We start from the raw sequence: 26475 nt of genomic DNA on the forward strand, positions 1-26475 counted from the left end.
AGACCAAGGGTCAGGGAGCCTGGTGCAGGGCTGGAGGTGGAAGGTTCTTCCTCTCCACACAGAACTTTGCAGAATACAAACCAGATCGCATCTCACCCCTGCTTAAAAACATCCCTTGGCCTTCCATTGCCTACAGGGAAATGGCCACATGCCCTGCTGTGGTGCAGGCCCTTTACCAAGTAACCCACCCACAAGTTTTCTCCGCCTGTTTCCTGCATGGCCCCTGGGGGTGGGGGGGCTCCCATCCCTGCGGAAGGAGGGGCGTGCCACAGCCAGATGGAAAGATGGGAGGTGAGTTCTGGGAGGGCCAGGGCCCTCCTGGAGCTCTGATGGAAGCTGTCTTAGGGCCAGCCCCAGAACCAACAGGGGGCTGGGTACCTAGGGCCCAAACTTCCTACCAAGAGAATGTTTCGTGTTCTAGCAATGCCTTGGCTGACTTGCCCTTTTGTTTTTTCTGGGTTCTCTGGCATTGTTCCTTCTGCAAAATCCCGCTGGTGCTGAAGAAAGGAATTTCAGCCCACACGGCAGCTAAAGAACCGTGTGGTGCTGGGACAAGGATGCCCCCACTCCCCAACAGGCATGCCCAGTGGCTGCACACACGGGCACTGGGCACCCCTTCCCACCACCCATGACCATGGAAGGGAGGAGCTACAGTCCAGGAAAAGAACCTCGCCCACCCCCACCATCCACAATCCTCTAGACTCAGGCCAAGGACAAGCCCAATGTAGCAGCGGGGGGCCTCCTTGTAGAAAATGTGGTTTTATTCTGGGGGAGGCCCATGTTCCCATCCCGGCCTCCCTCCTTCACGCCTGCCCTTCTGCGACATGGGGCTCTTCATTCCCCTACCTCCTCCTCTGGGCCACATCTACTCCAGGAACAGGGCGGGGGCCCTGCCGAGGTGCTCCTCTGCCGGGAAGCCTTGCCCCCTGGCTCCTGCTGCAGGCCCCCTATCCGGCCTACAGCACCACTGGAGCCCTCCTCTCGGTGGGCCTCCCCACCCCTGGCCAGCCTCAGCAGGTTCTGCCTCCGGCCAGTGTAAGGAAGGAGCCAGCCGTCTCAGGGCAGGCTTGTCCAAACCATTTTCTGGCGGTGCTTCTGCCGCCCGCTCATCCACTGGCCTCAGATCTTGGAGGACTCCAGGCGGGGACTCCAGGGTGCCGGCGGCTCCCGCAGCGCCCGCAGCTCCTGTTCCAGCGCCTGGTTGCGACGGTACATGTCCAGGTAGCCTCCCTGGATCTCCCGCTGGTAGCGTAGCACCCGCTCCTTCTCCTCCTGCCACGTCCGCCGCTCCCGCTCGAAGCACAGTGCCTGCTCCTGGGCGCGCAGCCGCTCCTGCACCAGCTGGGCCCGCAGCTGCTCAGTGCCCCCTCCGGCCCCTCCGCCCTCGCTGCCCCCAGCCTCGGCCAGCAGCCCCCGGCTTTTGCAATCGTCCGTCTCACAGCTGCCCGGGGCCTCCTCCCGCGGGCCCTGCTCCCGCAGACTCCGCACCGCCTCCCTCAGCTGGGCCAGCTCCGCGTCCTGCGCCTGCGCCTGAGCCCGGCTGCCCCGCAGCTGCGTCTTCAGGCTGAAGATCTCCGCCAGCTTCTGCGCCAGCTCCGCCTGCGCCTCCCGCAGCTGCTGCTTCAGGAGGCTGATCTCCGCGGTCTTCTGGCACACCTGGAGGGCACAGCACCGGCAGGAGTGGGCTCAGTCGGGGGGGCGGGGGGGCAGAGAGGACGGGGACAGAGGGTTTCTGGATGCCTGATCTCTTACCTCCCATCGGGCCTCCTCCTCCGGTCGGGCGCCAGGGTCGGCCTCCGGAAGGGCGCTGGGGGGCCGTGGCTCCGGGCCTAGGCCCTGCTGCGCCCTGAGCTCTTTGCGCAGACGCCGCTGCTCCTGCTGGGCCATGAAGAGTTGGAGCTGGAGGTTGCGCTCACTGCGCTCTGCCTTCTGAGCTACCTCGTGTAGCCGCTCCACGTACAGGCGCTTCAGCTCCGCTAGCCACAGCCGCTGGCGCTCCTCCAGCACCTGCCAAGGGGAAGAGACACCTGCCACGCCCGCATCCACGGACACCCTGCCGGGGTTGGAGGGGAAGTGTCCCCAACACGTGGCATGCCCATGGAGTCGCTCTTCCTCCCTTCCCCACAACTCCTCAACAGCAAGGGCGGGCAGTGACATAACATCCCCATCACGTGGGGGGTGGGGGATTGGATCCCCTCCATCTTCCTTATTCTCTGGGGGCCCGAGCCCCCTAGGTGAACTGCCTGGGACCCCTCCTGTCTTCCCTGCACTCCAGTACCAAGGGGCAAAACAGGACCCCAGGGAAGGGGGGCACCCTCACCTGTGAGAAGGGGTTGGCACCGTCCTCATCACCAAGGCCCCTCTTGAGATCCTCACAGGTGTCTGGCAGGACGGATACCACCTCCTCTGGGGTGGGGCAGGAGAACTCATAGGGCGGTGGCGGCTCAGGCAGGCAGCTCAGCATAGCCAGCGGCCCAGCCTCCTTGGGGACCCGTGAGGCCCGGTCCAGGGAGCCCCCCAGGTGGTTAATGTGGCCCAACGAGGAGCTGAAGGGGCCAGGGCCAGTGCCAGGACTGCGGCCAAAGCTGCCCCCGCTGGAGGAGTCAGACAGGCTGGGCTCGGGCTCGGGGCCGCCCTCGTCCAGGCTGAGGGCGTGTAGCAGCTGGGCACGGGCCTGGGCCTGGCTGGCCCGGGGCCCTGGGCTCAGCGGGGGGTGGCAGGTCAGCGTGTGCAGGCTGCCATTGCTGCGCCACATCTTCTGGCCCTTGTGGGCCGCCAGGCTCTGCATGGACAGGAAGCCCTTCCCGGCGCCCGCCACGGGCTTGAACACCGATGGGCGGATACGGCACTGCCAGGAAGAAAAGGGCAGGTCTGAGGCCCTGGGCTGACCTCAGCTCTGCCCTCTGACAGAGCTGCTCCCACAGCACCCCCCAGGATCCTCTCTGAGAACCTGGGGTTCACGTCCCCAGGGCGTGGTGACCGGTGACCTGTGACCCGGCCTGTGGCAGGAGGTTCATGTCCCAGCCCCATCTGGGCACTTGGGTCTCCAAGGAGACCCCATACTCCCCATCCCCACCCTCCAACACTAGGGAGGAAAGAGGGCAGAGATGCACCTTGTCGAAGCGACCCCGCTCAGGCAGCGAAGTCTTGCTGAAGTCGCCAGCCCGAGGATGTTCTCGGTAGTAGAGAGTGGTGTAGTCAGCAGGCTCGTTCCGAGGGGCTCTCTTGGTGTTCTTGCCGTCCTTCTTGGGGAGGTGCAGGTAGCTGAAGAGCTCACGCTGGCCCAAGCCCTTCCGGAGGAGCCCATCAGGCTGGCGAGAGGTCCGGGACCCGGCGAGTGCTGCTCGTAGCTCTTCGGGGGAGAAGTCCTGCCGTTCCAACAGGCTGCCCACGCTGCCCATGGCAATGGCGGCAGGGCCTGGCACTGTGGCCATGAAGTTTCAACAGGGCACATGCAGCGGCTTCTGGGGATTGGGAGACTCCGTCAGGGGCAGGTGGGCACTTGCTACCCCACTTCCCTGGTCCCCTAAGACCAGGGGCATGTTCTCTGTGTCAGCTCCCTCCCTGGCTGGGGCCCAGGAGGAAGACAAGGGTCTCGGACAGAATCCAGGACGGGATTCCTAGGCTGGCCACGAGAAAGGGGCAGAGCCCCCAAAGCCACCAGCCCGGTGCCCCAGCTCCAGCCGGGGCCCGGTGTGATAGGGTATCGTGGGCCATTAGGCCCAAAGCAGTGGGAGAAGGCCCCTCCCAGGACTGGGCCAGCTGAGGACTCGGGCTCTGTCTTTGCCTTTGCTTGCTCTCCTACCAGGCTTCTCACCCAGTTTGGAGGGAGACCTATGACTCCCCGTTCCTTCTTTTTCTCTGAGGAGGGGGAAAACCCAGTGCAGCCCCTCTTCCAGCAGTGGGTCAGAGTTCCTCAAGGGAAGCACCTGGCACGGGTGGGGTTGGGGGCTGCAGTGGGAGGGATACAAACAGGAAGGGCCTAGGGGAGGAAGGATGGCGGGAACAATGGCCAGCTTCCGGAACAGGTGTTCACGTAGTCATCTTGGCAGTGGTGGAGACAGAGGGAAGGGGCGGTGGGGGCCCTTGCCTAAGCTGCCACCCCAAAACCAGGCAGGGAGGGATCCCAAATCTTGACCCAGAGTGAGGCCAATCACGTGTGTGAATCTAGCTTCCTCGAGCAGTCTTATCACTCATGGAGGCTGGGGAGGATGAGCTGAGATAACAGGACAAAAGGTCCAGTTCAGGGCCTGGCCCATAGCCAGGGTCAACACAAACTGACCGAAGACGAGCTCACGGGCTCAGATGTGAACTCCTCCTCCCTGGCAGGGCAGTCGGCCCAGAGACCAGGTTAGGGACCAGCTCCCACCTGCGCTGAGATCACACCCTGGTGGGCAGGGGCCTGAACCTAGTCCCCCACCAGAGCCCCATCCAGCCCAAGGTCCCACATGCAGTAGATACATGGACAGGATCTGCTGAATGAGCGACCACCACCGTCTTCTCTGCCTCCCGCCCCCCAAGCAGCTGCTCCCGATCCCCTACAGACACCCATCAGGCATGCAGCAGCTGTGCACCCCTCACCCACCCCAATTTGCTTTCTGGGACACCCACTCCCACCTCAAACAATGGCCCTTAGGAGGTTCCATCTTCCTCAACCATTTCCAGGTTTTGTATTCATGGAAGACAAAGCTCTCTGTGAGTGAGAGGGAGGGGGGCATGGCCCTGCTCCCTAACCCCACCCTGTGGCCAGCTAATAGCCTCTGGAGGTCACAGGGCACGCAGGGTCAGGGGACTCATCCAGTCAAGGAAACACAGGTGCTGGCCACCTCCAGCAACACAGCCCTGGGTAGGGTCTCAGTGAGTCCCAATGACAGAGCTGTCATCCCTCTTTCAAGGCAAGGGCACTGGGGGTCCCAAAGGTAAAGTGACTCGGCCAAGGTCACAGAGCTGCTGGGAGTGAGACGCCTGTGATTTCAGCAGGATGGCTGCTGAATGCTTAATGGGGGCCAAGGACAGCACCCACAGCCCAAAGCGTTAGAGTTGGAGTGTCCCGCCTCCCAATCTGATGCCTCCTTACCATGACAGGCATACCCAGGGACACCCACTGTGTCTGAGTACGCTTAGCTCTTGTCGCTGTGTCTCAGGGTGGTGGACAGCCAAGAACTCGGCCTCCAGCCCTGTCTTCACACTGTCTGTCTACCAGCACCCAGCCACAATTGCTTCTCCTGCCATGCCTCAGCTGCCCCATCTTGGAAATGGGCGAGACTGCCCACTGTCTTCCATTTGGGTTTCCATTACAGAGACGACCGATGTGAAAGGGCTCAAAAACGCCCACCTTGGGGCGCCTGGGTGGCTCAGTGGATTAAGCCGCTGCCTTCGGCTCAGGTCATGATCTCGGTGTCCTGGGATCGAGCCCCGCATCGGGCTCTTTGCTCGGCGGGAGCCTGCTTCTCTCTCTCTCTCTGCCTGACTCTCTGCCTACTTGTGATTTCTCTCTCTGTCAAATAAATAAATAAAATCTTAAAAAAAAAAAAAAAAAAAAAAAAAAAAACGCCCACCTCTCCCCAAAACACACACCACATCACTTTCCCCTGGGGAGATCCTGACTTCCTGTCTCAGGGAGAGGTAACGGCCACGCTCTGTTCCCCACAAAGGGTCTCAGGTCCCAGGAGGGAGCCCGTGATCTGGAGGCAGCCACGGGGCCACCAGAACACATTTACCTCCCTCCTCCATACCGCAGTCCAATCAGTGAGCAGCGCAATAGCTCCTATGTTAGAGGACAGAGCACGGATAGTCACATCCAACAGCACAGTCACGGACAAGGTCACCCTCACGGCGCTGAGCACCCTCTGGGACACACACACACACCACACACAAACACTCCAGTACTACACTAGCAAGAAGACCCAGTGCTTCTACCCAGTCCCCATGCTAGATGCAGAGAGTGTGTGTGTGTGTGGGGGGGGGTGAGGGGCTTCTCTCCACGTGTGACCTGAACAATTAGAAACAGCTGTGGAGCTGGCCGAAGGGGGCACAAACAGGCCCTTCCTTTCGTCTTTCCCCACCCTTCCCTTGCCCTCCACCCTTCCTAGGTAACTTCTCAGGCTGGGGTATCAGCTCCCCCAGTGGAGCTGAGGCCCCTGGCTTCTAGGAGGCTCCACCCTGCCCAGGTCTCAGTCTGGGGACAGTCCCTTTTCCTAAAGGGGTCCATTCCACCTCCCCTCAACACACACATTCCTTCCTCCGTTGCTTGGCGGCCAGGGGACTGGCCTGATCCGGCCAGGGCAGCTGTGCCGGCTGGGCTGGAGAGGATCCGGTGGGGGAGGAGGGGGGGGAAGACAGCAAGTGCCTGGAAGCCCCACTGCGAACAGCAGAGCAAAAAGCAGGGCGTCCTCCCGAGTGCCTCCAAGGGCTCTCCTGCCCAGAGCTCTACTGAGGCTCAGAGCTCCACACAGAGCTGAAACCCCACCACCACCGCATTGGCTAGGTTCGGGCTGGGCCTGGGCCATATTCTGTACAGGCCCCAGCTGGCCCCAACAGGAGCCCCGAGCATCTGTTCCCCAATCCCTGGGCCCGAGTTTAGCCAGCAGCACGGAAAGCCCTGGACACAGAGGGGCATCTCTTTTGGATCAGCCCCTGGTGGAGACAGGAACATAAGGGTAGGGAGCCACCCTGGCCATGGGACAGAAGACAGGCCACGAAGGGAAGCACCCCCCGGTGTCACCAGGCTCACAACAGCCTCAGGTTCAGAAACCCACCCTGATGGCTCAGTGGTTAAGCATCTGCCTTGATCTCAGGGTCCTGGGATCGAGCCCCATGCCAGGCTCCCTGCTCAGTGGGGAGTCTGATTCTCCCTATCCCTCTCCCCCTAGCCACTTGTTCTCTCTTTCTCTAATAAATAAATAATTTTTTTAAAAAATGACTAATTAAAAAAAAAACAAAACAGCAGCAGCAGCCTCTGCCCCCCCAACCCCAACCCCAGCGCATCTTTTCTAGACTGGCCCATCCAAGAGCATGTGGGCAGGATGCTCCCAGTCCGGACTTGGCTGTGGTTAGCCCCTCCAGAGCCCAGGCCCCAGAGGAGGGTCCCACCACCTGCTGGGGGATCAGCTTTGCTGAAGGGAGTGTCTGCAGCTGCCCCTGAGGAATTGGACTGGAATGTCCCAGCTCCAAACGAGGACAGCGCGTGAGGGGGGCCCAGGGCTGGGGTGGGAGAGGCTGCTATACTCCAGTTCCACCAAGACACCTGAAGAGACAGAGCCCAGCATCTAACCCCATAGGAGTGAGTCCTAGTAACACCACAGAGCCATGCAGAGGCGTAGACCACTCCACAGTTTCTGAGTCCTTTTATTTCATCATCTGAGCTCCTCTCTACAACAGTCTAGTGGGGGGCAGGTGAGGAAACTGAGGCCCAGAAGCCAGCTGCCCAAGATCCCACAATGATGAGCAATTCCAACTCCCTAGGCAAGGCCCTTCTCTACTGCTGGACCAGCCAGGGGCACAGGCAGCTGTGTATGTATGTCTGCCCAGCCCCCCACGCCCGCTTTTCCCAAGGGCATCCACCAACCACCTAGGTCTGGACCCCACGAAGGTCTGGTCCTGCCTGCGCCTGGGTCAAAGTGAAATAGTGGAAGCACTGCTGCCTGGGGACTTCGAGCCCTGAAAGCTGCTAGTTCTAGAGGCGGTGGCGGGAGCAGGCCGGCCACATTCATTCAGTCTCGCACATACACACCCACACTCAGCCAGCCGGCAGAGGAGCCCTGCCCAGGAGGGCCCTGGGAGGAGGCCGAACACTGGGCCCAGGATGGCCTCCAGCCTCGGCTCTCTTCTTGGTTGGGCAGAGAGGGCACGGGGCAGGGGGGAGGGGGGGGTAGGCCAAGGTCGCCGGTCAGCCAGGATAAGTCCCAGGTGCAAATGAGGAGAGCCCCAATCTGCATGGGGGGGGGGGGCTGGGGGCTGGGAGCTGGGTGGGAGGTGACAAGTCCCAGCTCAGTCCTCTTCCCAGACACAGCCAGGGACCCCATGTTGCCCTGGCCCCAGGTCGGCCCTCCCTCTGGCGAAAGGTTCTGGCCAAACTGGGATGGTGCTCCAGCCGCCAAGAACTGGTTGTGTCCCCACAGGTCGGGATCCCGGCAGCGGGGATCGGCAGCGAGCCGGCAGCTGCCGCCCTTACAGGACAGGAGACCGGAGCAGGAAGGGGGTATCCCGGAGAGGGCGGGAGAGTGGTCTCGTGGGGAAGGTGGAGGAGCAGACGATGTTGGCATCCCCATGGAATTTCCTCCCCGGGAAGACTGTGGCGGAGGCGTGGGCTCCCCAGAACTGCGGGAGGTCCTCGAGCTACCTGGGGGGCTGGAGGGGGCGTCTCTTGCGGGCTCCTCCCTGGGGCCTGCTCGGAGCGGCCAAGCTGGGGGACCGAAAGCCCGGGTCAGCCTCCCGCGCCGAGGGCGCCTGCCCCACCTCAGCCGCGGCGCAGGGGTCCCAGGCGCTGCTCCGCGGAAAGCACATTTGCAGGGGTTGCAGAGAGCCGGGTAACCTGCCGTCTGCCCCTCCAGAGGAGCGTCGCGGTCGGTCCCTGACCCCGCGCCTCGGTGCCTCAGGGTCTGGAAGCAGTGGGCACCTGGGCGCACCCCGCCCACCCACCCCCCCCACCCCCGCCCACTTCTCAGACCGGCACCTCGCTGGCCCAGGGCTGCGGCTTGGCCAAGGTCGCCGGGAAAGCGAGCTCTCGGAGACCGGCCCCACCCCCCACACCCAGCCCAGTCCCCGAGCCCCCGCGCGTCGCACTCACCATGCTGGCGCCGCTCCGCGCCCCCCGCGCGCCGCAGTTCCCTCGCGCGGATTCGAACCCTCCTTCCAGGGGCCGGCTCCGGGCGAGTCTGCGAGGCGGGCGGGCAGCAGACTCCGAGGGGCGGAAAACGCGGCCGGGCGGGCAGACGCCGGAGCCGGATTGGCGAGGGAGGGACGCGCTCCGCGGCGCTCGCTCGCCTGCCCCAGAGGCGGAGGGAAAACCCGGCCTGACTCACCGGCGCGCCGCCAGCCCAGAGCCCGGCCGGGCCCCCGGATGTGGGGGGCGGGGACGGGGGGCAACCCCCGCCCACCGCGAGCCAACCTGGGCCCCGCCCCGGCTCGCCGCGCGCCACGCGCGGGAGCCGCCCGAGCCCTCTGCCCGCTGCGCCCAGCGCGGATCCCCGACTGGTCGGCAGCCCCCTGAGCGCCGCGGACGTCCCCGGGGGGCGCCCTGCCCGCCCCGCTCCTCCTCCTGCTGGCCTCGCCCGCCCCTCTCGGTTTCCAGAACTCCGCAGCTCCCGAAGAGGCGCGTTCCGTCCATCACCTCCCAGATCCTCGCGCCTCCTCTTAGGTAAGCACTATTACCGGTTCCCAGGTGGAGCAAAACAGTGCTCTGAGAGATGGAGAGATATAAGCGGAGCTCTGTGGCTCCTGAACGACTGAATTCGGCGCTAAGCATGCTTATTTATTTATTTATTTATTCGCCGCCAAAGCCTTCTAGGAGCAGCAAATTCGGATGCCTTCAGGGGCCAGACAAATAACGTGAGTCAAACAGGTGAAAGACAGTGCAGGAGAGATGGAGGCAGGCAGAGATGGACACCTGAAGGTATCCAGAGTCAAACAGTGAAAACGCGTGCCTTGCTCAGAAAGTTAAACCTAGTCATCTTAGGACCCAGCAAGTCCACTTCTAGGTATAGTCCCCCAAATTGAAAAGAGGAACTCGGACAAGGGTTTGTACGGGAATGTTCACAGCCTGACCCTTCCCAGTTGCCCGAGGTGGGCGACACGATCCACAATGTCCAACCGCGGATGAATGGATAAACACATTGTGGTACATCAACGTGATGGAATAGTAGTCAGCCCTAAAAAAAGAAGGAAGCTTTCATACCTGGTGCAATATGCATGAATCTCCAAAAAACGAGGCTTGTGTGAAATAAACCAGACACAAAAGGCCCCTCTGTGGTGAGATTCCACTTAGATGAGGTCGGTAAATGCATAGTGACACAAAGCAGATTAGGGCCAGAGGCTGTAGGAAGAGACAAATGAGGAGTGACTGCTTAATGGGCATGGAGTTTCCTTTTGGGATGAGGAAATGTTTTGAAACTAGAGACTTGGTGGTTGCACAACCTCATGAATGTACTAAATGCCTTTGAATTGGGCACTTGAAAATGGTTGATTTTATGGGATGGGAATTATACCACAACGAAGAAGTTGTGTCCCCCGTGGATAAGTCTGGGTCCACAGGTCACCAGTTTGCAACCCTTTACCTTTTGTGCCATCCTTCCTCATTTACTAACGATGGAAATACCAAACTTAAGGGGAAAGAAAACTAAGAAAACTCACTACTACTTTGGATGTAGAGCTCCCAAGTGGTGCCCCAGTCTGGTGCGGTTACTGGCTGGGATGGATGAAGGTTCAGCCCAAGGACATGCTTCACCTTTAGGGGGACCCGAGGAAAGGCCTTCTTGGGGAGATGGCTTTTGAGGTGGTACTTGAAGGATGGGAAGCATTTCCATGGAGGAAGGGGCTCACCATGGTCAGGAGCCTCTGGCTGGAGGGGCAGGGCACTTTCTGAGGAATGCAAGCTTATTAATTAGAAATAGGTGCCATTGGGGGGTTGGGGGCGCCTGGGTGGCTCAGTTGGATAAGCCTCTGATTTTTTTTATTTCGCTCAGGGTCTCGGATGGAGCCCGGAGTCCGTCTCCATGCTCATCACAGTCTGCTCGTCTCCCTCTTCCTCTGCTCCTCCCCCTGCTCCTGCTCTCTCTTTCAAATGAATAAATAAATCTCAAAAAAACAAAACAAAACAAAACAAACCCAAAAAACAACAAAACCCAAAAGAACAAGTAGGTGCCAGGAACCTCTGAGGCTTTGAGAGAGGGAGGTGTGAGGACCAAGCTGGACTTTGGAGTGCTGCGTACTCGGGCCCTGTGTAGAGGTCAATGCAGGGAGACTGGACTATTGGATCTCAGGGAAGAGAAACGGAGCCACGTGTGGGGCACCTAGATGGCTCAGTCGGTTAAGCGTCTGCCTTGGGCTCAGGTCATGATCCCTGGGATCTAGCTGCGTGACGGGCTCCCTGCTCAGCTGGGAGTCCACATTCTCCTTCTCCCTTTGCTGCTCCCACTGCTTGTGCTCTCTCTCTCTCTCTCTCTCTGTCAAATACATTTCTTAAAAAATTAAAAAAAGGAAACAGAGCCACAGAAGGCAGGGGCAGTGAGGAAAGGAAGAGTTAGAAGGTTCATGAGATAGTTTGATTGCAAAATTGTCTTTTTTTGGCAAGAAATTACATGGGGAGGATCAAGGGTAATTTCTGGTGAAAACTCAGATTCAGCCCCTCCCCTTTTTGTTGTTACAAACTTGGCAACTAATCAGAGATCTCGTGACAGCCCCCCCCCCCCAATCCAATGTTCTTTCCCAGTACCAGGCTGCCAGAGGGAGGTGGGAGGGGAAGGGTGTTCAGTATTTTGGAACATCCCAGCAGGAGGGATGTTTAGCATGGGGAGGGGAAGGGAGAGGGCAGGAGGGTCCTGGCTGAATGGAATCCTTAGAAAGTGGCTCCCCCAGCAGAGAAGGGCAACTGCAGAGCAGAGGCCTGTGGAGCCTTGGAAGCTCAGTGGGGGGCTGGAGCCCCTTCCCGGAAGTGGGCTGGGTGCAGAGTGCAGGGGACTGGACCCCCCGGGGGTGAGAGCCTCCTGGCTCTATCCCTCTAGCAGAGCTCTAGGTCAGAGAAACAAAACTGTCCACGCCCCCTCCAGCCTGGACAAGGCTGGCTTTCCCCCACCTCCTGCACGGGCTCTGGGCTCCAGGCTGCCAAGAACACCCCACACTGCCACCACCCCTCCCTGGAAGTTGGGAAGCTGGCCTGGCAGATGCTCCTTCCTGCTTGGCTTCTCTGAGCCCTTGGAGTCTGTCCTGATTCCCTTGGATGGGGAGTGCGGGGGCCCGAGGGAACCAGCTGCTCCAGGGAAAAGGCAGCTTGGGTCCCAGTCCAGAGAGGGCCTCCTTGTCCGCCTCCACATACCCTGTGCCCTCCACCCTCATGCCTTCCTGCACAGGTTTACGAGCACAAACAGGGTGTAAGCCATAGAGTGTTCACTTTGAACCCTTGGGTCCCTTCTGTCCGATCTCCTCTGATGGTAAAGCTCCCCCCAGAACACACAAAAGAACACACAACATTACTGGCAGAGCTGGGCCTGGGAGCTGGGTCTCTTTAGCCCGCCGTGCTCAGCTATAATGCCCACATACCAAAGGGTGAGGCCCAGAGGGCACTGGACCAGGGGAAGGGAAGCAAGTCCCCGGCTGCACCGCTTCCAGGATCGGCTGACCTTGGACCATTTACTTTCTCTCCCTGTACCTCGGTTTGCTCATCTCAGACAAGGGGCTCGTGGGAAATAACGTCCGTGAGGCATGCAACGCAGCTCTGGCAGGGGGCAGGCATCTGTACATGTTCGTTTGTCCTTCTCCCTTCCAATGGGAAAAGGGGGAAAGGTGATCATAAGGACAGAATGCTTCCTGGAGCCCGTCCTGAAGTGGCCGGCCCCCACCCAGTGTGTGCACTCGAGGTGCCTCCAGTCTGTCTCCCAGGGCTGGGGAGGCTGCACATCCTTGCTGCCTGAGACTGGCCAAGACTCCCAGATCGGGGAGCCATTCGTCCAGACTAGGAATGGTCCCTTCCTCTCTGGCTGCCACCTCTGGCCTCATCACCTTTCTCCTTGACTCTTGCCCCAGCTGTGCCCAGCCTCCTAGCTGTCACCCTCTCTGCCCAGAGGGTGCGTCCCAGCCCACACGTTCCATTCCCAGCCTCCCCTGCTGGAGCGGTGGCGGCCCCCGCTTCAGGACCGGTCCTGCTGCTCCTTCGGGCCTGACCTCTGCCCCATCCTGGTGTGCCTGTGCACTGGGGGCTGCCTCAGTGTCCTCATCTGTATGGCTGGTCTTGGGGAGAATCCGTTGAGGGTGCCCACTGTGCCCCTCCTCCCACCCCCTCTAATCCCCTCTCACCCCCAAGGCAAAATTACTCCCCCTGCCCCCATCGGCTGTCACTGTGGCAACACTTGTCGCAGTGCAGCTTTGGATCATCTGTCTGTCACCCTCAGGAGATAGCAAGTCCCGAACACACAGCGACTGGCCCCCAATCTATGTCCAGACCCCTCCCCGCGAGGGCCGCCTGCAGGACCTGCCGGTTGGCTGGGTTCCGTTCCAACACACCACGTGCAAAAAAATCCACTTAGTGGCCTCTTTCTACCAGGAGGAGGAGGAAGATAGGCTGGCCTGGCTCTAATCCCTGGTCTGTAACTTCCCGGTGACTGCCCTGAGCCTCGGTTTCTTTGTAAGCAGGCAGTGGCAGCTGCTGAAGGAGGGACTTGACAGCCTAGTGTCCCCTGCCTGCCCTCACTCTTGGCCTTGCCTCGCCCTCTCTCTGCTTGGCCAGGCCCCAGCCCGAGGGAGGAGGGCAGAGCGCTGGGCTTTCTTGTTTAGGAGGCCTGAGAATTTCAGACCTCCGTAGACAGCGGGCTGGCAGGTCGTTCCCAATGCCTGTCCCCACTGCTGCCAGCTCCTCCCAGAGAGCACTGCAGCTGTTGGGGTCAAGGTAGTAGGACCTAGCACGGCCACCCTGCCACTGCACCCAAGGAGACGTGCCTGACACCCTGGGGTGAAAGTGGACTCCTGGGACCTGGACGGCCCTCCCTGAGTCACCTGTGCTGGGGAGGAGCCTTCACTCACCCCCCACTGCCCGCCCTCCCTCAGTGACCGGGGCAGCCGCAGGCTGTGGGTTAGGGTGGAAACTAAGAGCTGCCCGGGCTCGCTCGGGTGCCCTGGGGCACAGAGCTCAGACGGGCAGGAGCCAGCCGGGGCTGCAGTGCCAACGCCGCCCCATGTCTAGGCCTCCTGGCCGGCCCACTGGCTGGTCCCCAGAAACCTGCCCCAGGCCTGGCTGTGCCTCCCACCCCCACCCCAGATGGAGCTCTGGAAGCTCGAGAGACCCGGCCTCCAATCCCTTCATTCAAAGGAGTTATGGGTGGGCCGGGGCACCATAAAGAGAAGTCTGGGGAAGTCACCGCAAAATTGTACCTGGACAGGGCAAAGGTATGCCAGAAACCGCTTGCACCGCAGTGCAGATGAGCACACCACCACTGAATGGCAGGCTCATAGATGGTTTGGATGGTAAATCGCATGTTAACGTGTCCCTTACCACAGTTGAGAAAATGTTCAAAGGGAGAAAGAAAAAAGTCAGGTCACCACGTTGAACACCTGGCGTGAATGTGACATGGTGTGTCAGCTACACTCAAAAGGTAAAACAGGGGTGCCTGGGTGGCTCGGTGGGTTAAAGCCTCTGCCTTGGGCTCAGGTCATGATCCCGGGGTCCTGGGATCAAGCCCCACATGGGACTCTCTGCTTAGCGGGGAGCCTGCTTCCCCCCTCTTTCTGCCTACTTGTGATCTCTCTTTCTGTCAAATAAATAAATAAAATCTTAAAAAGAAAAGAAAAGAAAAGAAAGATAAACCCCCCCCCATGGTAGGCTGATGTGAACTTGAATCCTCGAGGATGTTCCTGCGTCCCCTGAAAGTTGCTGGTGGCCAGCTGGTCATTTCCTCTTGAACAAGGACTTAACCTGGATTACTCTTAGAGCTTCATTACAGACATTCCCAAGTATGCACAAAGGTCAAGAGGAGAGAACAAAAACCATCTCAGGTACTGATCACCCCACTTTAGGATTTTATTCATCTACACATGAACCCTTCCTCCACGGCTCCTCCCCTTTCCCCTCTTTCGCTACTTGAAAGCAAATTCAGGACGTTAGGATATTTCATCCATCGATATTTTCAGTGTAGACAAACATTTTATATTGTAATTGGTGTTTGTCTTAGGACATGTGGTTGCTCGGGTACAATGGCCAAAGACAAGACTGAAAGGGTTCAGGCTCCTGAGGTCTGTCCGGGCAGGTCACCTGCCTGAAAACTCTCCCCTCTAGGAAATGCCAGAAGGAGTGATATTGGGGTCATCTGTGGGACTCCTGCCCATGAGAAATTAGCTAATATGCAGTAGGTGCCGTTTGGGTGCCGACAGAGGGAGCTTGCCCTCGGAGTACGGGAGCCACAGCCCTGAGCAGCCCAGTCCTGGGCTTGGTGGAGGGTCTCCGGCACCCGGCTACCCACCCACTACCTTACTTACGAGTCCATCCAGGGGCCCCTCACCACCCCTCCATCTGCCCACGTCTTGCCGGGGAGCCAAGTCAGGTCATAGCCCTCGCTGCCCCAGGCCCCGGTATTTGAGGCGTCTCAGACCTTGAAGACTGAAAATCAGCACTCTCTCCCTGGCCTCTTCTGCTGAGGCAGAGGTTTTCCTCAGGCCCCAGCTCTCCTGCTTCCTCAGCCCACTGAGTAGATGTGCGCGACACGGCCTGCCTCTCTGGCTTCCATCCCCAACCCGCAGCAGGCCGGACTCACGGAGCTGTGCACCTGAACATTTAGCCAGCCCCACCCAGGGGAAACCAGACAGGCTCACACACACCCTCACCGGCCTGGCACTGCCACGCCCCCACCTACCTGAGCAGCAGCTCCCCTTTTGCTCCACCCCTCAGAGATCCAGGCCCACCCACACACCCTCACGGTCTGGTCTGCAAGGTCCTCCGGGCCCATGTTCATGCCCTTGGCAGGTGTGGAGGTCGGGTGCAGGCCCTGTACCTGTACCTGTACCTCTTACTTTGCCTATAGCTGCTAGCCCCAGGGGACTTACCAGGCTGTGGGGACACAGACCACCCCCACCCCTGGTCTAGGTTCCCCACATGAGCTGGTGGGAAGGTGACACAACCTGTGGAATGGCTTGTTGTGGGTCGTTCCTCTGGGAAGCAGATACTGAGATGGGGTTCTGAGTGCAGGGGTTTATTGGCAGGAACACCTGTGAAAGAAAGGGGAGGAAGCAGGATTGGGCAGAGGGCACCTGCCGGCAGTATAGGACCCCCAGTGGTTCTGTGTTATTTGGAAACAGTTTTTTTTTTTTTCAAAGATTTTATTTATTTGACAGAGATCACAAGCAGGCAGAGAGGCAGGCAGAGAGAGAGGAAGGGAAGCAGGCTCCCTGCCAAGCAGAGAGCCCGATGCAGGGCTTGATCCCAGGAACCTGAGATCATGACCTGAGCCGAAGGCAGAAGCTTTAACCCAGTGAGCCACGCAGGTGCCCCCGGAAACAGTTTTAGACATAAGGTTGCCAAAAAAGTAGAGTTTGCCAATATTCCTGACTCAGCCTCCCCCTGTGTTAACGTCGTACCTACCATAGCTCAGTAATGACAGTGGAGAGGTTAGCAGCCGACCAGTATTGTAGATGACAGGCCTCATCGGGATTTGGCTAGCTTTCCCACTAACACCCTTTTCTGGTTCATGATACAGCCACGTGCTGCACGCTGTCTTTCATACATTTGGTCGTCAGGTAGATTGACCCGCCTACGGACCATGGATTTTGTCCTGCCTTCCTTCCTGTGTCCATGGTCTTCCCTCTCAGGTCATTTTCTATCTCTGCAAAAACAGACGTTAGCTTCCCATAACATGTAGCAGTCTGCTGCCGGCATGGTCACCTAGATTTTGTCTAAGAATGTCGTGATTGTGTTTCTTTTTTTTTTCTTTTTCAAAATTTTATTTACTTATTCGACAGAGAGAGAGAGATCACAAGCAGGCAGAGAGGCAGGCAGAGAGAGAGCCCTGCTGAGCAGAGAGCCTGATTCAGGGCTCAATCCCAGGACTCTGAGATCATGACCTGAGCCGAAGGCAGAGGCCTAAATCACTGAGCCACCCAGGTGCCCTGATAGTGTTTTTTTTTTTTTTTTGAAGGATAGTTTCTCTAAGTATAGAATTCTAAGTTGGCAGTAATTTTCGTTCTGTAGGTGGAAGCTATTGTTTGACCGTCTGCTGCCTTCTGTTTTTGCTATTGAGGAGTGAGGTGCCGTCTAATGGTGTGCATTGGTCAGGTTTTGCTAGAGTATGCTGCAGTGACAAACATCCCCCTAGGTCTCCTTGGCTTGCAACAACAAAGGTTTATTTTTAGCTTGCTTTTCATACCCTGTGGTAGTCGACTGCACCTCACACCTGGGACATGCCAGTCTCCTGGCGGAGGGAAAAGATCCATGGCAAAATCATGAATGGCTCTTGAAGCTTTTCCTGAGAAGTAACAGCACATGTTGCTTATCCTTAAATAGCATTAGCCTGTGTGTCACTGGCCAAAGCCTTGCATCACCAGGGTAGAAAAATACTAGCTTCCCACAGCAATTGGTGGCAAATAATTGGGAATAAAAATGCTATCTACCATGTTCTCTGCGACTCCTTAAATTTTTTTTTTTTTTTTTTAAGATTTTGTTCGTTTGGGGCACCTGGGTGGCTCAGTTGGTTAGGCGACGGCCTTCGGCTCAGGTCATGATCCCGGAGTCCTGGTATAGAGTCCCACATCAGGCTCCCTGCTCCACAGGGAGTCTGCTTCTTCCTCTGACCTTTCCCTCTCTCATGCTCTCTCTCTCACTGTCTCTCTGAAATAAATAAACAAAATCTTAAAAAAAAAAAAAAAGATTTTGTTAGTTTATTTAGAGTGTGTGTGCAGTTGCAAGTGGGGGCAGAGGCAGAGGAGAGGAAGAGAGAATCCCAAGCAGACTCCATGCTGAGTGCAGAGCCTGATGCAGGGCTCAGTCCCATGACCCTGAGATCATGAACTGAACCAGAATCAAGAGTCAGATGCTTGACAGACTCAGCCACCCAGGTGTCCCTTCTGTGGCTCCTTTAAGGAGTTCTGGATCCCTTAGGGTCCACCTAGGAAAACATAAACCATGCTGGTTTATTCAAACAAAGGGGATATATATACAGAATGGGTTGTTCACACAGCTTTTGGAAGACCTAAAGAACAAAATAGTGTGCTCAGGTTAGCCCAGTATACAATTTCCACCTCTAGGCCTGGGAAGATAAGAGGGATGGAGTAGGGTTAAGAGCACATAGGGTTTGGAAGAGGATCATCATCTGGCGACTCCAGGACCCTGAGAATAGGGGCCCTTAAGGCTTGAGCTATTGCCTGCAGGGGGATTTGGTGTGACTGGTGCTGGGAGTGTTGAGAGGAGCTGGAAGTGCCTGAAGTGAAGCTGACAGGAAGCAGAGACAAGAAGGAATACCCTTCTTCCACCTGCTAATTCCCTTTAGTGCCTCCCACTGGCAGAACCAAACAGGAAGTCAGCTGGCAAGGGGGCCTGGGCAATGTAGTTTGCAGACTGTAGCCCCAGCATCACAGAACAGGTTGTATCCTAACAGACAAGAGGGAAGCAGCACTACCTATTATTTTCCTCTGGGTGCTTTTACTCTTATTTTTGTCTTGGATTTTCTACATTTTCACCATGATCAAGGGTCAAGGCGTGGATTTCTTTTTATGTATTCTGCTTGGGATCCATTTCAGCTCTTAATCCTATAGATAGATATCTTCCATCCATTCTGGAAAATTCTTAGCCATTATCTTTTCAAAATCTCTTTCTTCTCTTCTTTTGGGACTGCAGTTAGACATATTTGAGATTTTCCCGCTGTAACTTCCATATCTGAAAACCTAATAGGTTACCCTTCAGTAACCTAGGACCATTCGTTATGGTATCTCCCCTTTGGTACCAGGAAGAGGAAGATATCTAGATCTCCAGGATCTGCTGTTGGTGGATAAGGCCAGCATGTAAAATCTGCATTATAACTTGACTGTTGTTTACAGGGCTTTTCCTGGTAAACCCTCCCATAACTGACTCCCACCCCCGGCATCCTTTGTCTTTAGTTGAAGATGGTATTTAAGATGAGGAACTTGGATCCTTGGGTGGGGAGGATTGAGGAGCTGGGGGTAGGCGGGGGTGGGGCAGGAGTTACTCAGTTTTCCTAGGTCTCTCCCTTGTGTAAGGGAGGCATACATGTTCTTATACCTCTGTATGCTTTTCTCCCATTAATCTCACATCATTTTAATTATTGGACCAGCCAAAGACCGTAGAAGGGAAGAAGGTGAATTCTTCTTCTTCTTCTTCTTTTTTTAAAAAATATTTTTATTTATTTATTTGATAGAGAGAGATCACAAGTAGGCAGAGAGGCAGGCAGAGTGAGAGAGGAGGAAGCAGGCTCCCCGCTGAGCAGAGAGCCCGATGTGGGACTCGATCCCAGGACCCTGAGATCATGACCTGAGCCGAAGGCAGCGGCTTAACCCACTGAGCCACCCAGGCGCCCAAGAAGGTGACTTCTGCACCCTTCCACCATCCTGTCCCTGCACCCGTCCCTCTAGCCACCCAGCCAGTGGTTCTCCTCCCTGTGGTCATGTCCCGCGCATTCATCCAGGCCAAGGCCACATGGACATGCCCCATGAGACCCTCTCTGTAATCTCTCTGCTCCCCTCTTTGGGCATTCACAAAACCCCTGATACGTCACCAGCTACTTCCTCAGTGCACATGGACACAGGCAACTAGATTCCCAAGGGTGAGCATCCACGCTGTAGATGCCCTGGGAAAGGACAAGGACCGTGACCTTTGGGAGGGCCGAGATTCCCCTACGGAGAAGGTAGGGGAGCTGCCTCTAATTTGGCAGAGGAGGTTTCCCTGGGAGCCCAGTCTGGGGGGTGTGGCGCCCCTGGAGCCCGGGAGAGCTTTCTTTCCTAGGAAGGGGGGTAGGGACCAAAATGGGGTGGAGCCAAGTCCCACAAGGCCAAGTTTCAGATGTCTTGTCTCAGGTATAAAAGTAAGTGGCAGTCAGTGGAATTTTTTAAAGCAGAGAAGTCATGTAATGAGTTATCAGAGTTTGTGGAATATAAGAGCCATGAGGGGCAGGGATTCTGGTCTGTTTTCAGAAAATCGGGGTAACTCCCGAAAGATAATTGTGTAATGCATGAAGGAGTGAGTGCTCCCCTGCCCTCTGTTAAGTACATAAATAAAATCTTAAAACCAAAAACGTGGCAGAGATGGGATTCAGACCCAGGCCTGCCAGTCTTCACGTTCTGAGTTCTTACTTGCAGGAGAGATAAGACGAGCCGACGTGGAAGAGCCTAAGAGGTGGGATCAGTGCCGAGGCCCTTCGAGGGAGGCCTGGCTTGAACACAGGTCTGGAGTCCCAGGAGGGGAGAGGCTGAGGGGGCCTGCTCTCCAGAGGAGCCAGACTTTGCTGACCGAGTTCTGGCCACAGCAGGCCCTAGGGCAGGGGCTTGGGTGACGGGGGTGCACTGGGTGGTGGCAAGCAGGACTGGGGAAGGATTGACGGTTGCCTGGTCAGGACACTCCAGGCCAGGGTCTGGTGACAGATGATAAAGACCTGAAATGGTGGCTATGAGTGGGGGAGGGAATAGGCCTTCCCAAGGACGGATGGATGGGACAGGTCAGCCACCACCTGAGTGTCACATCCAGTGTTGAAGCAGCATACTTGTGAGGGGACGCCTGGGTGGCTCAGTCGGTGAGCCTTCAGCTCAGGTCATGATGAGGATCACAGAGTCTGCTTCTCCCTCTGACCTTTCCCTGTCTCATGCACTCTCTCAAATAAATAAATAAAATCTTTAAGAAAAGAAAGAAGTCGTGTACTGGTGCCCGCAGTTTTTGTCTGCCTGACTAGTGTTGACCCCTGTAATGCGGGTGCACGCATGTGTTAAATGAATCACGGACCTACAAAACCCAGATGTTTCGGATCCAAATTTCCTGTTGCTACTGGAAAATGAGATCTGGCCATGCCGGGCCTCCCTTCTTCATGACAGCGGGTGGCTGACACCGAGATAGCTGTTTGCAGTAGACTCTCTTTGCCACAGTCCCCACCACTCCCTGTTCTGCACCCTGCCCACCTCACTTACTGCCCATCACCCATTTGACCCTCACAGGCAGAGTTCACAATCTTGACTTGATTAAACGGGAGTGTGCTTGAGTAGGGGCCAGACTGGCTGGTGACCTGAAACCCTGTCCTGTGGCCTGGGTCTGGAGCCGTGGGGGATCTTTACCCTCTCTGCAGGGGTGATCCTAGCCTTTAGGGTTAAAGAACTAAGATGGGAGGAGGACCTGGGTACTGAAGTTAGTTGGGCGTCTGACTCTTGGTTGCAGCTCAAGTCATGACCTCACCTCAGGTCATGATCTCTGGGCTGTGGAATGGAGCCCACATCAGGCTCTGTGTTTACCGTGGAGTTGGCTTGGGATTCTCTCTCTCCCTCTGCCCCGCCCTCTCCTCCACAACTCCCATGTCCACTCACGTGCTCTCTCTCTCTCGCAAATAAATAAATCTTAAAAAATAAAATAAAGGACCAAGATGGAGGAGGGGTGCCAGTCTGTTATGTGAATCCCCAGAAGAAGACCTAGGACGGGTGAAAACACTCGTGGGAGAGGTGGGAAGGAGAGGCAGCCAGGAGGCAGACTAAGCTCCGCCTAAGGCGGACTTTTGAAGATCACGACTGCTTCTAGATGCAACAGATAACGTCAGGAAGTGGCCAGCTCCCTGGCACGAAGCTGGGGAGCAGCGTTTGGGCAGAGCCTGGGCAACTGCTTTGCCACCACCCTTTGCAGGGAATCCAAGTGTTGCGTGGGCAGCCGAACTGTGTGCCCTTTGTGGTTTCTTCCAGCCCTGGAGGGCTGGCTTCTGTGCCCACAGAAGGGATGCCAGGGGGAAGGAGCAGGAAGGGCTAAAAATGGCTTGAACGCTGCTGGCCTGGAAGGCGGCTGCTGGTGGGACAAGTGGGGAATTTGGGATGCAAGAGAAGCAGGAGGGGCAGGATGTTAAGTTTTTGGGGTTTTTTTGTTTGTTTTTTGTTTTTGTGTGTATGTGTGGTTGCAGCAGGAGACACGGGCTTTGGGTCAGGGCAGTGGGATCTTTTAACATTCACACGCCTCCCTGTGTCTTCATGATAAAGTCTCTAACGGTTTTGTAAGAGGATTTAGAGGGAAACACGGCGGTTGGTAGAAGCTGCTGGGTAAAGGTGGGCACCTTCCTTCCCACCCCCTTCATGCCCTGCAAAGCCATACCGGTCCTGGAGGGAGTATGCACAAAGCCTGGGTTCTGGTCCTGCCCAGACGGCCAGAAGCCTGACTTAACAGGATTTGAAGTCTCCTTGCATTACGGAGAGGGGCCCTGCCAGTTCCAGGCCCCCTGCTGCTGAACCTCCACCAGAAAGAGACAGGGTGGAGGCCAGAGCAGTGGGTGTGGAGTGGAGGGCTCCCTGGAGGCAGCTACTATAAATGTACTTCCGAGATGGGAAAGGGAGCTGTGACACTGTAACAGAACAACAAATACAGATGTGGTCTTCATCCCAATTTTTTCCCCCAGAGCTCCTGAAACCCTTTGTATTTCTTAAGTGGGGAGAGCCACAAGGTGTCTTTTGTTACGTTAATGAGGCAACTTTGGGGACAGCACCCCCCCCTCCCGCCGGGCCCCCAGGATGAGGGCTGGTTGCCTGGAGAACCAGCCATGTGATGGGAGGGTTGGAACCTTCAGTCCTGGTCGCCAGCCTTCCAGGGAGGGAGACGGGCTGCAGGTTGAACCAGTCTCACCCATGGCAGGTGATTTAATCACTCCAGCCTCTGTGATGATGCCTCCGTAAAAACCCCAAAGGATGGGGGTTCTGAGAGCTTCCGGTTTGGTGAACATGGAGAGAATTGGGGAGAGTGGCACTCCTGGAGAGCTCATGGACCCTCCGCGCCCCTTCCCCATGCCTTGCCCGCTGCATCTCGCTGTTCCCGACTTCTATCCTTTGTGATAAACTGGGAACCTAGTAAGTAGAGTGTTTCTCTGAGTTCTGTGAGCCGCTCTTCTGGCAAGTTCATAAAAACCTGGGAGGAGGTCATTGCAACCTGCTGTCTGTAGCCAGTCGGTTAAAAACACAGGGGACCACATGGGTCTGCCACTGGTATCTGAAGTGGTGGGGGTGGGGGTGGACTTATCAGGCTGAGCCCTTACCCTGTGGCTCCTGACACTCTCTCCCTATAGACAGTGACAGAATTGAGTTGAATCCTGGGACACTGCGTTGGTGCCCGAGAATCACTCATGGTGGGAAAACACCTACAGGTTGGAATCGGAGGAACAAACTTCTGTGTGTTCCTTTTTTATATAGTTTTTGACTTTAGGATCACGGAACTGTTTGTTCACATCCCCAAAGTAATGTTAAATGGAAAGGGAGGAAAGACAGGAAACCTGAAACCTGCAAAGAGAAAAAACAAACCTGATCCTACATATAGCCAATCAATAACATTACCACACACATACACTGACCCAGGCTTTGATTCCAGTACCCATTAACAGAGCCTTTTCTGAGGCTAAGAGGGGACTGCCCTCCAAACCTCGAACTTTCCCAAAGCTTGTCCTAGAAGTGGTTTGATGGTGTATTTCTGAGATAATTATGTGTGTGCATTGCAGGAGACATGTACTTTCTTGTAACTTTAAAGAAGAGTGTTATTTGCTTGAGCTCTCCGGGACTGCTTACAGCAGAACAAATATTTAAATAATTACACACTTAGCAAATAACCTCTCAGCACTTGGGATGGAGCCCGGCGAAGAGCCAGCCTCCAGCCTCATCCCCGAGGTGGCTGTGGGCCGCTGAGGGGACAGCCCCCTCTGCAGGACAGTGTTTGCCATGAGCCTGCCTTCCGCCTGCCGCTCCCGTATGCTGACGGTAATTTTTCCAGCCCTCAAACTCGGCCCCTGCTCCTACCCCTTGGTTTCCCTGGAGGAGATAATATCTGCCTTCCTGGAGTCTGTCTCTCCCAAGATTCAGTTCTGGACCAGTGGAAAAGGCAGAGTGTTCACAGTCGGACAGAACGAGGTTAGGACAGCACAGACCCATGTCCTAAACCCTGGAGATAACGAACAAAGGTAACCCTCCAGAGGGTGCTGAGAATGAAATCGGATGCAGGAAGAGGCTGTCCCAGCGTGGCTTGGGTTATAAAATCAAGGGGACAGGCGTGGGGGAAGTGGGGGATGGCCATCCGGAGTAGCCCCTTGGAGCAGGGCAGCTGCCGCTCTTCCGTGGGCATCGCGATTAATCCGGTAATGGCTGTGATGGTCAGTCGAGGTGCTTGTAATCCGCATGTGCGGGGGGGAGGGGGCAGATAGCCAAAGCAGGTCAGTGGGGGACCAAGCAGGGCTGTGTGGGTGTCTGGGTCTACCTGACTCCAGCCCTTGTGTTCATTCCCCTGCGGGTTCCTGGTTAGCAAATGGGCTAGCTCTCTAGGAACTTCCAGCCAGGGTAGGCAGAAGGGAGGACTTCCTTTGCTCCCATCTTTCCTCTGCCTTTTCTTCCCCAGATCCCAGGTTGGAGGCAGGGGAGGTGGGCTGGAGTGATCCTCCCCCCTCCACCGGGGGAGGGGGGTGACTGGCAGCCTCCCAACCACCTACCAGGGGCTCCCCATTGCCATCTCTCCTGCCTGAAGCCGGCAGTGATGTCCTTCAGCAGTTAGAGGACAGAGTAGCTTGGGGAGTGGGGGGCTGGCAGAGTGGCTGGGCGGTGGGAGGAGTGCCCAGTGTGATCACAGTTCACATCTGGATGGCCGTAACCTTACCTTGCTAGCTGGGCAGGAGCAGCTCTGCACCAAGCTACTAGAACCCACAGGGAATGACATTTGAGGCTCAGAACTGCAAAGGGGACTGAGGTGCGTGGAAGTGAAATGGATCTGCCGGGTTCTCCCCTTTATTTACTGCTTAGCCACTCATTGCATTAAACACTTTATAGGCATAATGCAGGCAATAGTTTTGAATTGTGTTATTACGATTTTTTTTTCTCTTGCCTTCTCTTAAATGTGCCCTTCCTGCCAAAGCATTTTTTTTTGTTGTTTTTTTTTTTTTGGCCTTGCTCTTGCTGCTGGAATGCGAAGCTTTTACTCCATCTCAGAGCTGAGAGCCCACAAGGTTGAAACCAGGAAGGATTTTGTAAACTTGTTTAGTTCCCAGGCCCTGTAGACAAGCCCAGATGTCTTCCAACAAAGGGTACACAGACTTCTGGAGTGCACAGGGTCCTTCCAGGAATGGGGCTGGGGAAACCAGAATATAGGTTTTACTACTTTATTGACTAATACATGGAATCTGAAAAAAACCATTTTTTTTTTTCTTTAAGATTATTTGAGAGAGAGAGCACAAGCAGGAGGAGCATCGGAGGGAGAGGGAGAAGCAGACTCCCTGCTGAGCGGGGAGCCTGATGTGGGGCTCAATCCCAGGACCTGAGCCGAAAGCAGACGTTTAACCAACTGAACCACCCAGGCGGCCCTGTTTTACCTTTTCTTTTCTTTCTTTCTTTTTTTTTAAAAATAAATTCCTTTTTTTTTTTTCTAAAGATTTTATTGTTTTATTTGACAGAGAGAGACCACAAGTAGGCAGAGAGGCAGGCAGAGAAAGGGGGCGGGAAGAAGCCTCCCTGCTGAGCAGAGAGCCCGTTGTGGGACTTGATGCCAGGACCCCGAGATCATGACCTGAGCGGAAGGCAGAGGCTTAACCCACTGAGCCACCCAGGCACCCCCTGTTTTACCTTTTCAACCTCTCCTTTTGTCCTTTTTTTTAATTGAGGTATAATTAACTTATAACATTATATGAGTTTCTGTTGTACAACATAATGAGTTGATATTTGTCTATATTACGAAATGATTGGCACAATAAATCTAGGTAATGGCTACCACCATACACAATTAACAAACATTTTTCTTGTGATGGGGCTTTTAAGATCTACTGTCTTGGGCGCCTGGGTGGCTCAGTGGTTGAGCCGCTGCCTTCGGCTCAGGTCATGATCTCAGGGTCCTGGGATCGAGTCCCGCATCGGGCTCTCTGCTCGGCAGGGAGCCTGCTTCCCTCTCTCTCTCTGCCTGCCTCTCCATCTACTTGTGATTTCTCTCTGTCAAATAAATAAATAAATAAAATCTTTAAAAAAAAAAATAAGATCTACTGTCTTGTTCACTTCTCCTTTTGTCTAGAAATGCATTGCTCTAGAGGGAATTGCCTAGGAGCAAAGCAAAGATCACAGGTGCGAAACCCATGTCCCAGGAAGGCAGCTCCTGTGTTTTCCGTGCTCACCAAAGAATTATGCTTAGTTGGGGGGGACAGGTCTCTGAATACCAGGCACAGTGGGAGTTAGTGATTCTGAGTAGTGTGTATGGTCTCTGGGAATTCTAGCCTTTTCAGGACACATTGGCTGAAACTGATATGTTATTTCCATATTTTTTTAAGTCTATTTATTTATTTATTTTTGAGTATTTAATTTATTTATTTGGCAGAGCTAGAGAGTATAAGCAGGAGGAGCAGCAGGCAGAGGGAGAGGGAGAAGCAGGCTCCTTGCTGAGTAAGGAGCCCAATGCGGGGCTCGATTCCAGGACCCTGGGATTACGATCTGAGCCGAAGGTAGATGTTTAACTGACTGAGCCACCCAAATGCTCCTAAGTTTATTTAAGTAATCTCTGTACCAAATATGGGGCCCAAACTGGCAACCCTGAGATCAATAATTGCATGGTCTTGGGGCTCATGGGTGGCTCAGTTGGTTAAGGGACTG

At 56.0% G+C, this 26475-nt stretch overlaps 1 protein-coding gene and 1 long non-coding RNA gene across 3 annotated transcripts; one reads left to right on the top strand and one right to left on the bottom strand.

Moving 5' to 3' along the window:
* Positions 1-742: 742 nt before the first annotated feature.
* On the bottom strand, positions 743-9078 carry N4BP3 (NEDD4 binding protein 3). 2 transcript variants are annotated; one of them, XM_082723593.1, is made up of 6 exons: positions 8789-9078; positions 5559-8341; positions 3114-5335; positions 2321-2848; positions 1753-2007; positions 743-1656 (listed from the first exon to the last, which is right to left on the bottom strand). In XM_082723593.1, exons 3-6 carry the CDS (start codon positions 3432-3434, stop codon positions 1120-1122), a joined length of 1641 nt encoding a protein of 546 aa, XP_082579719.1. In that variant the 5' UTR covers positions 3435-5335; positions 5559-8341; positions 8789-9078; the 3' UTR covers positions 743-1119. The 2 variants fall into 2 exon arrangements, with proteins under 2 accessions (XP_082579719.1, XP_082579718.1); XM_082723592.1 differs by lacking the exon at positions 5559-8341 and having other exon boundaries at positions 3114-3464; positions 8789-9076.
* A 50-nt stretch (positions 9079-9128) lies between these two features.
* LOC309861119 lies at positions 9129-10840 on the top strand. The gene is made up of 2 exons (XR_014309762.1): positions 9129-9358; positions 10683-10840. It is a non-coding gene; the product is annotated as an uncharacterized lncRNA (long non-coding RNA).
* The last annotated feature ends 15635 nt before the right edge of the window (positions 10841-26475 follow it).

Source organism: Mustela nivalis (assembly GCF_964662115.1).
Source record: "Mustela nivalis genome assembly, chromosome: 3".
Classification (NCBI taxonomy): Eukaryota; Metazoa; Chordata; class Mammalia; order Carnivora; family Mustelidae; genus Mustela; species Mustela nivalis.

Coding starts and splice junctions, on each gene's coding strand:
- N4BP3 (XM_082723593.1), bottom strand. CDS start 3,434: ATGGCCACAGTGCCAGGCCCTGCCGCCATTGCCATGGGCAGCGTGGGC. Junction 2,849..3,113: donor AGCGGGGTCGCTTCGACAAG/GTGCATCTCTGC, acceptor TCTTCCTGGCAG/TGCCGTATCCGCCCATCGGT. Junction 2,008..2,320: donor GTGCCAACCCCTTCTCACAG/GTGAGGGTGCCC, acceptor TCCCCTTGGCAG/GTGCTGGAGGAGCGCCAGCG.